The sequence below is a fragment of the Pleurodeles waltl genome, chromosome 9 (genome assembly GCF_031143425.1).
Source record: "Pleurodeles waltl isolate 20211129_DDA chromosome 9, aPleWal1.hap1.20221129, whole genome shotgun sequence".
Classification (NCBI taxonomy): Eukaryota; Metazoa; Chordata; class Amphibia; order Caudata; family Salamandridae; genus Pleurodeles; species Pleurodeles waltl.
In genome coordinates, this window is record NC_090448.1 from 987,676,780 (window position 1) to 987,692,179 (window position 15,400).

General features: G+C 46.7%; 1 protein-coding gene across 3 annotated transcripts in view; it reads left to right on the forward strand.

Moving 5' to 3' along the window:
* The window catches only part of AREL1 (apoptosis resistant E3 ubiquitin protein ligase 1), a 708,282-nt gene that overhangs the window by 603,311 nt on the left and 89,571 nt on the right, over positions 1-15,400 (forward strand). For 2 of the 3 annotated variants that reach the window (XM_069208484.1, XM_069208485.1), the window contains exon 20: positions 3,485-4,060. The exons of the other annotated variant lie outside the window; for it this stretch is intronic. In XM_069208484.1, coding sequence (XP_069064585.1) covers positions 3,485-3,587 — 103 coding nt within the window. In that variant the 3' untranslated portion in view covers positions 3,588-4,060. Of the gene's footprint in view, positions 1-3,484; positions 4,061-15,400 lie in introns of those variants that run through there. 3 annotated transcript variants of the gene reach the window in all.

Genomic DNA, 15,400 nt, shown 5'->3' on the forward strand with positions numbered 1-15,400 from the left:
GATGTTTCAGCATCTCTCCCGGATTTCAGTGAAATTGACTCTGAGGGTGTTGGGTCTCATGACATCCTGCATCCTGCTGGTACAGCATGCTCTGCAGTGGGATCTGAAGTCCCAGTGGGTGCAACTTCAGCACAGTCTCTCAGACATGGTCCAGAAATTGAAGATTATTGCAAAGGATTTGCATTGGTGGCTGACCAACCTCAATTGGGTCAGCAGCAGACCCCTCTCCCTTCCCCCACCCAGAGCTTACATTGGTGACAGATGCATCAATCCCAGGTTGGGGTGTCCACCTGGGAGAGGAGGTAATCAGAGGACTTTGCTCTCTGGCATAGTCTCAACTCCACATCAGTCTGTTGGAGTTGAGGGCAATTCTCATGGCATTGAAAGCCTGCCTTCCGTCCATCAGGTGGAGGCTTGTTCAGGTACTCGTGGTATTGCAGCAAACAAGACACAGTGGGGCTGTGGACCCTGAGCCAGGAGTTGCTATGCCTCTGGATGTGGCTAGAGCGCAGGACATCTTCCTGGTCATGCAGCACCTGGTGGTTTCTTTGAACATCAGGGCGGACAAACTATGCCATTGATGCCTTGTGGATCACGAGTGGCATCTGCATCTGGATCTGGTGGTGCAAGGTCTCTTCCGAGAGTGGGGAGAGCCTTGACTTGATCTCTGTGCAATCACTGAGTATGCACAATGGCTCTAATTCTGTGCACTTGAGTTTCCACTGTGACTCTCGCATGGAGATGTATTCAACGTCGAGTGGGGCTCAGGACTACTGTACACCTTACTGCCAATACCACTACTACGCCAAGCTCTCAAGAAGATCAAGACCGACTGGGCCCAAGTTATCCTAGAGGCTTCGGATTGGGCTCAGAGGGTGTGGTATCCAGAACTCCTTGCCATGAGCCTCGTTCTTCTGGCCAAGCTTCCCCTTCAGAAGGAACTCCTGTTGCAGCAACAGGGCAAGGTTCTGCACACCAACCTGCGCCCACTCCACCTTCATGCATGGAGATTAAGCGGTGACAATTGAGAGTTTTTGATCTCCCTCGCGAAATCTGTGTTGTCATCCTGGCAGTCAGGCTTCCTTCCACTAAGACAGTCTATGCCTGCTTTTGAGATGTTTGTGGCTTGGTGTTTGTCCCACAAGGTGGATCCCCTTTCTGCACCTTTGTTTGTTTTGTTGTTTGTTCTTTCTTTAGCCCTGCAAGGCCTTGTTAACAGTTGCTTATCATCCATCTTAGCTTTTCTGAGCTGCTGGATCAACCCTCCCTTTTTAAGTCACTGATTGTGACTCATTTTTCAAGGGCCTGCAACACCTTTTTCCACCTGCCCCATTTGTTATGCCCAAATGGGACCTTAATTTGGTTTTTGCCTACCAGGTATGTTCTCCCTTTGAGCTCCTGTATAGCTGCCCTCTGCAGCTCTTGACCATAAAAACAGTTTTCCTGGAGGTCATCACATTGGCCAGGAGGGCCAGTGGGCTCCAGGATCTGCTGGTCTACCCTCCAAACCCCAATGTCTTCCCAGACAGCAGTCTACTGGTCCTTTCGACAAGTGCCTCTTTCCTTCTGAAAGTGTATATGCATTTCGGTTTCTACACTCCACCTCATCCTTCCAAGAAGGAGGAGAGACTCTTTGTTTGGACCCTAGCAGAGGGTCCGAACAAACGAGTCTTCTACATTGATCGCACCAAAGACTGCCGGGTTGATGTCAGCTCTTCATTGGGTTCACCGGGGCAAAGAAGGTCAAGACTGGGTAGAACCAGGCCATCTCCTGATGGATTGCACTCTGTATAAAAATCTGCTACTCACTAGCGAAGAAGCAACTCCCTGAAGGCTTTGTGGGCTCACTCCACTAGGACCAAGGCCACTACTGCGTAATGTGCAGGACATCTGTCAAGCTGCCATATGGGCATCTCTCTCCACACATTCACAAAACACTACTGCTTAGACAGCCAGGTTTGTAGAGATGGTCACTTCGCCTACTCGATCCTCCAGGACTTTTTGGTTTAGCCAGTTCGCAGTCCCACCTCCGGGGAGGTATTGCTGAGGTATCCATTCAAAGGTGAGGAATCTGTGGTTAGATGTCTCTTTCAGAAGAATAAGTTACTTACCTTTGGTAATGCCTTTTCTGGTAGAGACTGTAACCGCAGATTCCTCACTGATCTTCCCCACTTTGCGAAATAGGCTCCTACCCAAAAGATCCGGCTAGACACTGCACACTGGTTTAACAATATGTACTGTTTTTTTGGACTGGGTTTTTGACTCTGAAATAGTCACAAAAGAAACTGATGTCAGCACTCTGGGTGGTGCCTATACAGGCACCACAACATCACTTTTGACGCTAACAATGTCAGGTGCAGAGCCAAATGATGCAGTTTACCAGTGCGCAGAGGAGAGGTACTTTACAAGATCTTCCGGCTCCAGTCTGACACCTGGGGAATAATCTAAGATGCAGAATCTGCAGTTAAGAGTATCTACCAGAAAAGGCATTACCAAAGGTAAGTAACTTTCTTTTCAGCACAAAAATGATGAAGCTTGAAATTATATTTGTGCCAGTATGTCAACAAGTATATTTGTTAATCTATTGGTTACATCTAAGAACTTCTGTTTAAAACTGAAGTGTTTTGTTCTTGTCTCTAGAGGCGCATAATTCTATTCCAAATGAGGTCATACCTGGATTTGAATGTGAATATAGCAACTCTTTGTTGTGTGATATTCATTAAAAGAATATTTAAACATACCAGCTGCAAGAAAAACTCCGAAGCCTAAACAGTGACTGGTTACCCTATAAAGGAGCATCATAAGCTTCACTGTCTGGTCGTTCTCACCGCGATGAAGTTGAAATCACCCATAATCTCAGTCCCTCAATAGCTGAGGAACTCAAAATTGGTGATCTTCATTCACAGTGCAAGAGTTTGCTGATAACTCTAAGAGCGATAGATCAGGTGGGAGAGGTGGGTTGCACTGCATGCATGCAAACTGGGGGGTGTGGTGCCTTCTTCTCCGCGAGACACAATACATGCATTGGAGTTCAGGAGACTGATTAAACTTGCTTGCTTTGCCGTATTAGAATTACTGCAATGAACGCATGCCACAGGTGGATCAGTTACGTTCTGTTCTAACCACGATTATACAGGAATTTTGTGATGATGAATGACATGACAGTTTTTTTTTTTTTAACAAACAGCCTGCCTCTTTCAGTACTTCATCCCAGAATCTCTTTTCCTTCGTGTTTGTTCCTCAGGTGATTTCTGCTTGGTTTTGGGATTTGCTCCATTTTGTCGGGAGTCCAGCTCCAAGAAAACCAAACATGTTGAAGTAATAGTAAACTGAACGGTTGTTTGGCCCAACAGATTGTTTTAACAACGATTGAAGAACTTGTGTTTTCGAAACAGTTCCTTAATATGGAGTTTGATGTTGCAATATTATGTGGTCCGACTCCTGTTTTCCAGTGGTGTGTAATATTTTCCTATTTTGTTCGTAGCTTTAACCAGTTGTGCCTCCCGACCTACGACTCATACGAAGAGGTCCACAAGATGCTGAAGCTTGCAATCAGCGAGGGGTGTGAAGGTTTCGGCATGCTCTGATGCCAGCCTGGGCACATTCTGTTGGACAGGAGTTGTATGCAGATGCATCTTCAGCAGGCACCGGGTGGACTTTGCATGGGTGTTAGCTTTCCACCATGTATCCAGCCCAGTGCTCCTAAGTGTGAACTGAACCAATGCGCCTCAACGGATGACCTGCGGGCCGGACAAAGAAAGCTCTACAGCAGCCACCGGGAGCCCTACAGGTGCCAGCGTGGGACCATGAAGTTGTAGCATCACCCCGGAAGTTCACATTCAAGCACCCTGCAGGATGTAGCCTGAAACACGGTGATACTGTTTGCCGCCCTCAGTGACCCTGCTTGGAAGCAGATATTCCCCAGACAGTAAGGGACGAGGAAATGGGCACGCCCAGGTCGCTGGTGTAGGTCAAGACTCTATCTGAAAAGCCCTATCCACTTGTAGCAGCTATCCTGAATGGATGCCCTCCTCTGTAATAAATTCGCTGTGATGTGGGAGCGTTTGGCTTCTCCCTGGGCCGTGCTATATCGGAGTGTTCAGCTGCACGCAGGCCCTCCCACCGCATTAATAATCTGCGATATGGGAGTGTTCAGCTGCACACATAGGAAGTCCACAATAATGATGTGTGTAAAGAGCGCTTCCAGTTGCAGCCACGCCTCCCATGAATGATTGTGTGACGTGGGCGTGTCCAGCCGTGCTGGTGATGATGGGTCGAGGTGTTTGGCAGCGCATCATGTTTTTCCTTTCAAGTTGATGGCCACGTTGTCATGTAGTGGGTGGTATTGGGACTGCTTTTCTCACCGCCCACACACTGCTGCTTTGTGGTCTACAACATAGGATGTGTGTGTGAGTGTCTGCATGCTTTTGATGTGTTGTATAGTTGTGCTGTGATGTGAGACTGACTGATTGCAAACTCACAGCTGCGCACCCCCAGGGGTTTCGTGGCACTCACCGCTGTGAGTCTCTATATGTACTTTCAGGTGGGATGTAAATGGCTTTACACAAAGAGCTGCTTGTAGTGACACTGATGTGTTGTCAAATTGTCTGCACATGTGATACTGTGTTGGTGGGTGGTACATGCCCTCACACACAGGGCTATTCCGTGTGGTGGCGGTGTCTTATTGCACACACTCGTGTCTTGTGAATTGCTGCTCACTGACGGTATGCTGCCGATATGAAATGGTTGCACAGCTGCACAGATGTTATTGACACTTCTGATGATAAATTGTACAAGTGCATACAAAGGCCATTTCTGCTGTGCCAGTCGACGGCATGATGCTAAAGAGAGCGGTTGCATTCACACACAGCACATCCCTCCTTTGCACACCGGTGGCTAAAGCGTGTAGTGGCAACCCTCTGGGCTGCTTGGCACACTGATGGGGTGGTTTGAAATCGCCTGTTGCACATACAGCATTTCTGCGCTGAAGGTACAATGTTAAAGTGAACGGTTGCACTCACGCTGCATTTCTGTTTTGCACATTGTTGGCATGTTTTTAAAGTAAATATTGGCACCCGTAGAGCTGCTTCACAGAGCGTTCTTAAAGGTAAAGTAAAAGGTTCCACACTTGGCCTCTGCCGCTCACACTGACGCACACGGCTGACGTTGTCAAGGTGATCTGTTGCACACCCAGGTTCTTTGCACACTGATGTTCAGAATGTGAGCTCATAGCCACGCACGTCGACGGCAGCCCTGGTGGTATGATATTGAAGGTTTGGCTGTACACGTACATTTGCTTTTACCCCTTCCATGTTGTAGGAGCCGGCGTTCGATGACAAGCCTGCAAACTCCCCACCCTTTAGAATCAGCCCCACACTTGCTGCGGCTGTCTGTCCACTGCCTGTGTCGGAGCAGTCAGGAAGGCCGGATGCCTAAGAACCGGGCTCTTTGCTACGAAGAAGAACATGATCCCAGAACAAAAGCCGTGGGGATGAGGCTTATGGCTGTCGTTGCTTCTATTCAAAAACATGACCTGCAGACAAAAAATCCCCCGAAAGTCATTGCTGCTTTGAAAATGGCAGGCCCCATCTGATCCAGCACCAGATCTCCCCGTACTGAGACGTCTGCCGTTATCACACCACGAGCCTGTCCTGCACCATCGAAGAGGCCCCTCTTAATCTTCTGATCCATCCTGCCTTGTCACACTTAGCGCCAGCTTCTGTCCCTCCGGCGTTTGATGGCGCGTGCTCCAGCACCCATTCTTCCCCTGGAGAGGCTTGTCCTGTGCATGCCGCTTGCTAGCCCCTACTACAGAGGACCCCTTGTTACTCTTGTATCGTGGCACTTCCGTCTGTCCCGCTCGCAGCGCGAGCTCCCTCTGGTTGATCTTTAGCCTGCGTATCTAGCACCGCCCTTTCCACACTGAAAGCGCCCTTTACCTTCCTGCCAGCAACTTGTCTCGTTGTCCCCATCCCGTCTCTCTGACTGAAGGTAACATCAGTGTCCTGGCTCGTTGAGTTCACGCACTGCCTTCTCCTTGGAAGGCACCTGTCAGTTTCAAAGCACTTTCCTTATGGGCATCACCTGCTGGCTCTCTCACCGAGGGTCCCCTTTAAAGTGCTACCCATCTCGTCTCATTGGTGTCACCTGCTGTCCCCCTCCCCTGAAGAGCAGTGTGTCGCTGAGTATCATCTCTGTTAGATTAGTACTACACATCGGGCAACATGTGGATCACTTCAGCTGCATGCCTGCGTGACACCTGCGTAGGTTGTGCTCAGCATCCGTGTGATGCCACCTGCGTTATTGCAGCTCTTCTGGGCAGCACACCTACAAAACATGCGGTGTTGGTGCTCTAGGGTTTAGTAATGTGCAGCTGCTGCTATATTAGTTACTCATACTTGTATGATTCCTGGAACATCAGTGATGAACAATTGTGTGACTGATTATTTATTTTGCATACACATGTGCAGCACATTTGTTTGGATCTTGGTGTGAACATGTATGTGGTGCTACTGCAGTGTGTTTTATATTTGATTTGCACATGGGACACCCGTGACACACTGATGCTAGGCACTGTTGTCCCGCTTCTTCCATTATAGATGCACATTGGTGTGGCTCACCTGCATGAAACATCCTGGGCATTACTAATACATACACGTGTGAGGCATGTGTCGCCTACATGTACAGCTGGTACGTATGAGTGCTGCACGCAGGCAGCACATACATTATTGCATGCATCTGTGACAAATGTGGAACTTTTGTGACTCATCTATGATGCTTCTTTGCCCCTATCTCCTCTGTCACTGTACACACGTGAATCACACCAAGTCTTATCTCCCTGAAGCTTGTGCTGGTGTGCTCCCTTGCCTAGTAACTGCCCTCCCGCCTCGAAGACCCCTGGAATGTACTTGCAGCTTCCTGATTCTGGCTGCAGTAGCCTCCACTGCCAGATAGATAATGTCATTTGCCATTCCACATGCCAGGCTACAGCACTGCAATGGTTAGTGTTGGGCCTTTAATGCGGGTCTAGGCCACAAGAAACGTGTTCGTCACATTCCAGACATCCCCCTGACCTCGGCTTCACAAGCGCATGGCGACCTTTCTGAGAGTTTCTACAGAAATGTGCATGCTGTTTTAAAGTGTGTAGAAGGCCACATGTCCTAAGCACAGAAGAGGTTCACATTTCACTGGCAGAGCTCAGGCCGGGTCTGACGGTGGAACTGCGGGCTGCCTATGAACCTGGACCCGCCGATACAGTGTCAGAACCGTATTTGACCCAGATCACTGCTGCACAAACTGTGCCCTCTTGGGCCTGGCAATTCGGGGGCCAACGTTTGGAGACCAAAACATGCATATCCACAAGGAACTTGTATTGTCCGATCGTGTAAATAATTTATAAAAACGAATAAATATGAATCATTTTATTGAAAAAAAACAAAATGTATTTCATTTTCAAGACTACAAATGTTCATGTAAGCTGTAGCAACTGTGATGGTCACAGAAAGACTGACTGGTGAGGCAGTAAAGATGCTGCTGTGCTAGAGATATTCGAGCTTTCATTAGCACCGACACTTGTGCCTCAACTGCGTAGGACGCCATCCTTGCTAGTCAGAGGCGGCGGGGGAAGCCCTGCGAGGTCAGATCCGGCCAAAAACATTGAGGAAAATATTAAGCGTGAACTTGTTTACATTTGTGTCACATCAACAAAGGGGAAGAATGAAACACTACATTTTTAAAAGAAAAACGATCGAGGAACATTTCAATTCAAATATACCTGGGGTGAGAAACATCATGCCCTTCATTTCTCAAGTCATACTGTCTCGTAAAAGGTACATATGTGCGACAGTACTTCCTAATCTTGGCAGGCGGAAACAACTAAGACATGAAGAATCTTTAGTAAACACAGTCATTGAATCATCCAAAATTCTCAAATTTACTCCAGATTGACTGACATTCACTAGAATTCAAATCAGAAAATTACATTTTTCGGGGGGTAGAGAATAATTTTGTAATATATCTCTTTTTTCTCATTTTGCATTTTACATTATGCATAACTTGCAGACTTGCAAATCCCTGGCCTCACATGAGACTCAACAGATGCCTTCCTGAAAGGATGTGAAGGTAATTTATCGAAATTAATATTCCAAGGAAATCGAGTCCCTACGAGACATACACACACATCAGCGTACTAGAACCAAAGGCAGCAGCCCTGAAAGCTTTCCAGCCACATCAATTAGGAAATCATTTCCTGATTTTGAGAGACATAACAACAGTGTACTACATATGGAAAACGCTTTTCATATATAGTACACTGTGGCTATGTCTCTCAAACTCCCTACTGCTTTTTCACACATTGCCAAATAAATATGGCACTGGACTTTTACATGTAACACACATCTCCTGGGAGAACACTTTTCGGGACAGACAACGACTTAGCAGATCCACTGAGCAGACACAATCAGAAGACCTACGAGCGGGGACTAAATCCCAAGATCCTCAACTCATAATTCAACAAGCATTTACAATGCAATGGGTCTCACGTTTGCTCGAGTTAGAGGTTTTAGAGATGTAAATTCCTAACTGGACTTTTCTTGCCACTTAAATTGTAAAATGAAAAATAAAACAGTTGACATAGCAAGCTGATTCGAAGTGCCATGGCCGCCATAAGCGTGGGTGCGAAGGAGAGACACAAAATGAAAAAGAAGTTTGCTCACAGTCAAACGTATTGGTAAGTGTGCAATTATCCATGTAACAGACAGTCTGCAAGGCAGTAACAAATCCGCCCCAAGGAGGGACAAGCGTAAAGCATTTACCAATGATAACAAAGGATTTTTGAAAGGCAAGCCCAGGAACGAGTGAAAGTGATTGGTGTGCCGGGGGATGTGGTTTAAAACCCACAATACTTACAACAGGTCAAAGCGCTCGCACGCTCGACCTAAAAAGGAGAGGCATACTAGGTATCAGTCTCTTCATAACACATGTGAACATAAATGCTGCCTTCTCAGTCATGGTTTCCACACTCTCAAGTCCCCAGGGAATGCAGTGTTTAAAAGATGTCACGGATATTTGCATATGAAGATGAGACAGACACTAGTGATCATGATTTGTGTTGCTCCAACATGGACCAGTGAAGTATATTATTCTCAATTACTCAAGATGTTCAATCAGCTTCGTTGCAGACAGGCCAGTTTATAATACATACAAATCATGCAATAAGTCTAAATGAACTATCCAGAGCCACAATCATTGTGCATAAATTTGTCATTGAAAAATCATCTCCTGAATGTATGAGAATGCTAAAAGAGCACACTAGCCCATTAATTGGCATTCTGTGCAGCTCGGTGGAAACGCTTATTTCTGATGGCCACTTCTCATCGAAGTTTCTTCACCTTGGAATACTACCCAGACGCTACAATGGATCTGGAAAGTTTTTTTCGGCAGTGCTTCAGCACACTGCAACGTGGCGCAATGCAGCTTCGCATTGCCTCTGTACCTCCCTGGAAGTGACTGAGCGGAGCCACACACAAGTGTCAACCCTGCATGCTGGCATGCTGACATCAGTTCCCTTTTTTTCAGTGCCTTCCCTCACAGATCAGGACCTCCGTGTCAAATTTTGTTAGTCTTTCTACAACATACATTTTGAATTCCAGTGTACTAGGGAACAATATGCTCTCCTAAAACTACAGGTTCCAAACCATGCCATGACTGCAGAAAACAAATGTCAGTAAAGGACACTCCACAAGGTGGGTCTCCGGGGTCTGGGCTCTGACCACAACTCAAAGTTGTGCATTAAATGTGCCCTTGTGTCCCTGAAGGTGATCTGGGAACGAAAGACAAAAGTTGTGTGTGGCCAAAAACAAATAGAAGTTGCAGCCTTCACACAAGTTCTAGCTCCTATGGGCGCAAACTCAGTCCCACTCTCAAGGCTGTTCCTGTGAGCATAAAAAACAAAGAGGGAGAAGGAGGTTGTGGGGCTGTGGCTGTCCTCCTTATAGCCTATATAACATTACAAAAGAGGCCCAGCTAAAAGAACTACCACAGGATGGATAGGAAAAGGGATTTTCCTGTTAGAAATCCCTCACCCACCAGGGTTTCCCCTTGGTAGCATGCTTCATCATTGGGTTTCTTCCGGCCTACGGTTACGTGGTAGCACTGATGTAGTCTCCTCAATGTGAATCACAGGAGGGATAGGAGTGGTAGGGTCTTAGGTGAGTTAAAAATACCTGTCTCCTAGTAATCCCAATGATTTAATAGATCTCTTGGAGGTGGTATGATTAAAAAGGGGGCTACAGAAGTGGGGGATGTAATGTACCAATGTGGGGGATGTTTCGGAGCTTTACCCCTAGGCTCCTCTTGAGGACCAAGGTGGACTCCCTGGTGCCACTCCTTGTTTGAATACCTCTAATGAAAGCATAAATGAGACATGCTCTGTGATATGGTGCAATTCACTTAACTAATGTGGTGTTATAAGATGATACCTATTGTTTATGGTGTCCGTCACTGTTAGACATTTTATCCTTGGCATGGTCTCCCTTAACTTTTTGCCTCTGTTCCCCAGGTTGTTGATGTATGCTGGACTCTGTTTTTGTTACTCTGGGCAGTTTACCACTGCTAAGTGCTCCCCTACAAAATGTGTATGTAATTGGTTCATCCATGATTGGCATATTTGATTTACTAGTAAGTACATAGTACAGTGCACTAGAGGTGCCCAGGGCCTGTAAATCAAATGCTACTAGTGGGCCTGCAGCACTGGTTGTGCCACCCACATTAGTAGCTCTATAAACATGGCTCAGACCTGCCACTGCCGTGTCTGGGAGTGCAGTTTTAAACTGTAAATTCGACTTGGTAAGTATGCCCACTTGCCAGGCCTAAACCTTCCCTTTTCTTACATGTAAGGCACCCCTAAGGTAGGCCCTAGGTAGCCCCAAGGGCAGGGCACAGTGTATGGTTAAGGTAGGACATATAGTAATGTGTTTTATATGTCCTGACAGTGAAATATTGCTAAATTCGTTTTTTTCACTGTTACAAGGCCTGTCCGTCTAATAGGTTAACATGGGGGTTACTTTTAAATATGATTAAAGTGTAGATTCCCTTTGGGAGCAGATAGACATGGTGTTTGGGGTCTCTGAGCTCACAATTTAAAAATACATCTTTTAGTAAAGTTGATTTTAAGATTGTGTGTTTGAAAATGCTACTTTTACAAAGTGCGAATTTTCTTGCTTAAACCATTTCTGTGACTCTGCCTGTTTATGGATTCCCTGTCTGGGTCAGTTTGACAGTTGGGCTGTTTGCACCTCTCTCTAGACAGTGACACAAAGGGAGCTGGGGTGTAGTCTACATTATAGTCTACATTTCCTGATAAACCATCTGTGCTAGGAGGGAAGAGAGGAGTGGTCACTTACACCTGAAAGGGGCTGTGCCTGCCCTCACACAATGCAGTGTCCAACCCTCTGGTGTGTGTCTGTGGCCTGGCCTGGGCATGGCAGGATTTAACAAACAAGAGAAGTAAGCCTACTTCAAAGGGCAAAATGGGTATAAGAAGGGCACCCAAAACCACAGATTTTAGAACACTTCTAAAAACCAAGAGGAACCTCTGCCTGGAGAAGAGCTGAGGAAGAAGAGCTGCCTGGCTGTGACTGTGTTTGTGGAGCTATCCTGCAGTTGTTGCTTCTGCCTGTGCTAGAGGACAAAGACTGGACTTTGTGTTGCCTTCCTTCTTGTGAAGAACTCTCCAAGGGCTTGATTTAGAGCTTGCCTCCTATTGTTTGAAGTCTCAAGGACAGCAAAGACTTGTCTTTGCCAGGACTTGGAGCCTCTGCTGAAACTCCTACTCTGCCAAGTGGTGCCCATTCAGTTCTTGGGACCCTGAAAGGAGAAGCTGGCAGCCCAAGAGTGAGAAATCCACGCACCGACCACCGTGCGGGGAAAAGATCAATGTGACTCCGATCTGCGGCTGAAAAATCAATGCGCCGCCGGTTTCGCAGCTGAAAATCGACACTCGCCTGCAACGTGACCGAAAGATCGACGCCCATGGCTGGAGAAACGACACGCAGCATCGCTGCCGGAGGCTGGTGAGATCGCAACCCGCGCTGAGTGGTTTTCGGACCATCTTGCAGCAGGATTTCCGACGCAAACATCGCTGGGAGTACAAAGACGACACAAGGCCTGCCCGGACCCAAGCGTGCGGTTCGAATCAACGCATCGCTCTCCTGCAGAGAGAAGAAACGACGTACGCCGACTCGACTGAAGGAGAAACGACGCAAGGTCTCGCTCGTGAGTGATATCGACGCATCGCAAGCCCTTTTTGACGCACACTCGCCCGTGCTGGGTTATTTTTGATGCACCCAGGTACATTTTCAGGCTAACAGCATTAGCGTTGTGTTTAAAACTACATGAAGACTCTTTGGTTTTTAATTGATAACTTGACTTGTGTATTGTGGATTTTTGTCGTTTTGGTCTTGTTTTGTTTAGATAAATATTTTTTATTTTTCTAAACCTGTGTTGTGTTGGTTTGCAGTGTTTTCATTAAGTTACATTGTGTGTTGGTACAAATACTTTACACCTATCACTCTAAAGTTAAGCCTGCCTGCTCGTGCCAAGCTACCAAGGGGGTGAGTGGGGGTTAGCTGAGGGTGATTCTCTTTTACCCTGATTAGAGTGAGGGTCCTTGCTTGGACAGGGGGTAACCTGACTGCCAACCAGTCACTGATACTCGGTATATCATAGCTCCTTCGGGGTGTGGGGAGGGGTGCTTGTAGTCACACTTTCCTCAAAGTGACACTCCCGCTCTGTACCTAACCTCCCCAGGGTCTAAATCTTCCTGTGAGCAGCCAAGTTTGTTCTTGAAGTCCTCCAGTAATTCCTTAGCTGATCTGGGTGTTCCTAGAGTTTCCTGGGCCACTGGCAAGGAGGCTCTGCTGCAGATTGTTTGGGTGCTTCGAGCTCCCTCTAGTATGCCTTCAGGCCTCAAGGAAAGAAAGGGGCACCCATTCTTGTTACCTCCAACAGATTTTTCCTTTTCGCTGCTTGACCATTTGAGACTTTCTTCAGGCCCGTACTGACTCTGGTACAAGTTTCCACACCGGCTCCAAGACCTGGGCCAGACCCTCCCACTTCAACACAGGTACTGACGCCACCGGAAGAGGACCCAGTGCTGATTTCCATGTCAGACACTGAACAGTTTTTGGGTCTCAACCAGTGTTGTGGTATGAGATTATGAACGCGCAACTGGTTCTCATACATCCTGACTATGAACCGGTGCCTTTACCAGGGCAAACGTTCCAGCAGAGACTCCTTGTTCAGAGGCTCTGACTCTGAACAGAAAAACACTCCAGGATGGGAATGATGATAATGATAGAGATGGTTTTCTCCCCCAAACCCAACACCCCCAGCCCACCCCCCTGTGCAGGCGATAACTTTTACTTTAATTTGCAAGTAACTAGTGAGCTTGACATTTACCCTCATACAGGGCTTGACTTGTCACTTGGGCCACCAGTGGAAGAAAGTGCCTCCTTTGCAGCTGTGGCCTGGAAGGCACTATTTACATATGCCCTCAGTTGGGACAAAACTAACATTCTTACAGAAAAATTTCAATGTGGGCCTACCAAGTCTGAGCCTTTGCTCTCTTTTAATGAGGCCCTTATCAGATACCTTCATGGCCACCTGGTCAAAACCCTAGTCCTGCTCACCGGTGAACAGGTGTCTCAGACTAGCTCCTGGCGATCCTGATTTTCTTAAAAATCATCCTATTCCATACAGCTTTGTTATTCAGGCTTCAACTAGTAAGGTGAATCCAAGTCCATTCTCCACAACTCCTCTATATAGGGAGTCCAAGAGGACTGAGACTTATGACAAACTCAAACCTCCCTCTGACAGTCAGGCATTGGGGTCAGTTAATGCCTTCTGCATATTGGGCCACTAGACCTATGCCCTGTGGTACATGGCCAGCAATATCCTGCTAGCAGTCCCAGAAGACCTGTGGGCCTCCCTCGCCCACATAATTCATGATGGACAAAACACTGCCAAATATGTTTTCTCCTGTGGCCTAGATACTACTGATTGCTTGGAAAGGACAATAGGCACTAGTGTGTTTCGCTGACATGCGTGTGTGCAATCCATGTGGTTTTCTGGCAATGTGCAATCCTCTCTCTTGGATATGACTTTTTATAGTTCATGCCTTTTTGATGAAAAAACAGATTCTGTATTTGAGTGCTTTAAGGGAAGCAGCACCATGATGCAGCCCTGGGTCTTTTAACACATAATCAAAAAGTTCAGAGTCTATTCCAGAGGGAGCCATCTTAGCAAAGATGGTATTCGTAACCTTTACAGCAAGCAACCCAGACCTTTCAATGCTATAGACGTTGGTCTGGCAGGCAGCGCTCAGGCCAGCAGGGCCATCATTTCTCCCTTTCACCCTCCCCTGCTGCAACCACCTTAGTTTGCCCTTAGTGGCATATTCCTGGGGTGGTGATTCGTCACGTCCGAAAGAGGGGTCTTACAAGTCGTTCATCATGGCTGTGCCCTACCTTTTCTTTTTGGAAAATGTTACTTGTCTATCTTTGAATATCTGTGAGCGGCTTTTCCTGTATTGATACATGCCATCCTCCTCCCTTGTGAAACAACAGCAGATAGGTGCAAGTACCCTGCAGTAAGGGTACCTGACTTTGAGATCTAGTTTTACTTACCACCCTGCACCACTCTGACAAATGAATCCCTTCCTTTAGAGTCTGTATGAAACGACACAGTTTACAACTTTCAAATTGAGAACTGGGCAAACTCCTTTATTTTTTAAAATTTATACTGAGTGTTCTGTCATTCGGCCTTTAATTAAACACATTGTAAAACACCTATTAAAACACCACCGGCCCAAAACAGATATTAAGATTTTTAAAAGTTTGATAACAAGCAAGAGCCCAGTGATGGGGGACGTGAGAGGATTTTTTGTTGGACTGTCCATATGCATAGCGTTTTTAGTTGGTTTTCTTAACTGAGTTAATGTATTTTCTCTATTTCTTATGGGGCTGGGCAGAATAAGACACGTACTGCAAGGACGAGGAATGAGGAAGAAGCAGTTCGAATGGTGGACGGCCAAATCGTGCCACCAGGCGGCAGTCACCTTGAGTACAGCTTTGGGGTGCCACTTATTTTCATTATCCATGTCTGGTGTTGCTTTATATCAAAGAGGCCTTTACCACTGCATGTTATAGTTCACCATGGACTCCTAAATCCTTGGATGGATCCTTGGAAACACATTTCCCGGTTCTAATTGTGTGCACTGTCCTAAGAAAAGCAGCAGATTTCTTTGCAGTTGGTGAAAACTGGTTGCCGAAAAGAAAAGTTGAAGTGCTGAGATGGTATTGGGAACGGTTAACCTCAGGATTTCCTCAAGGAAAATATTTCT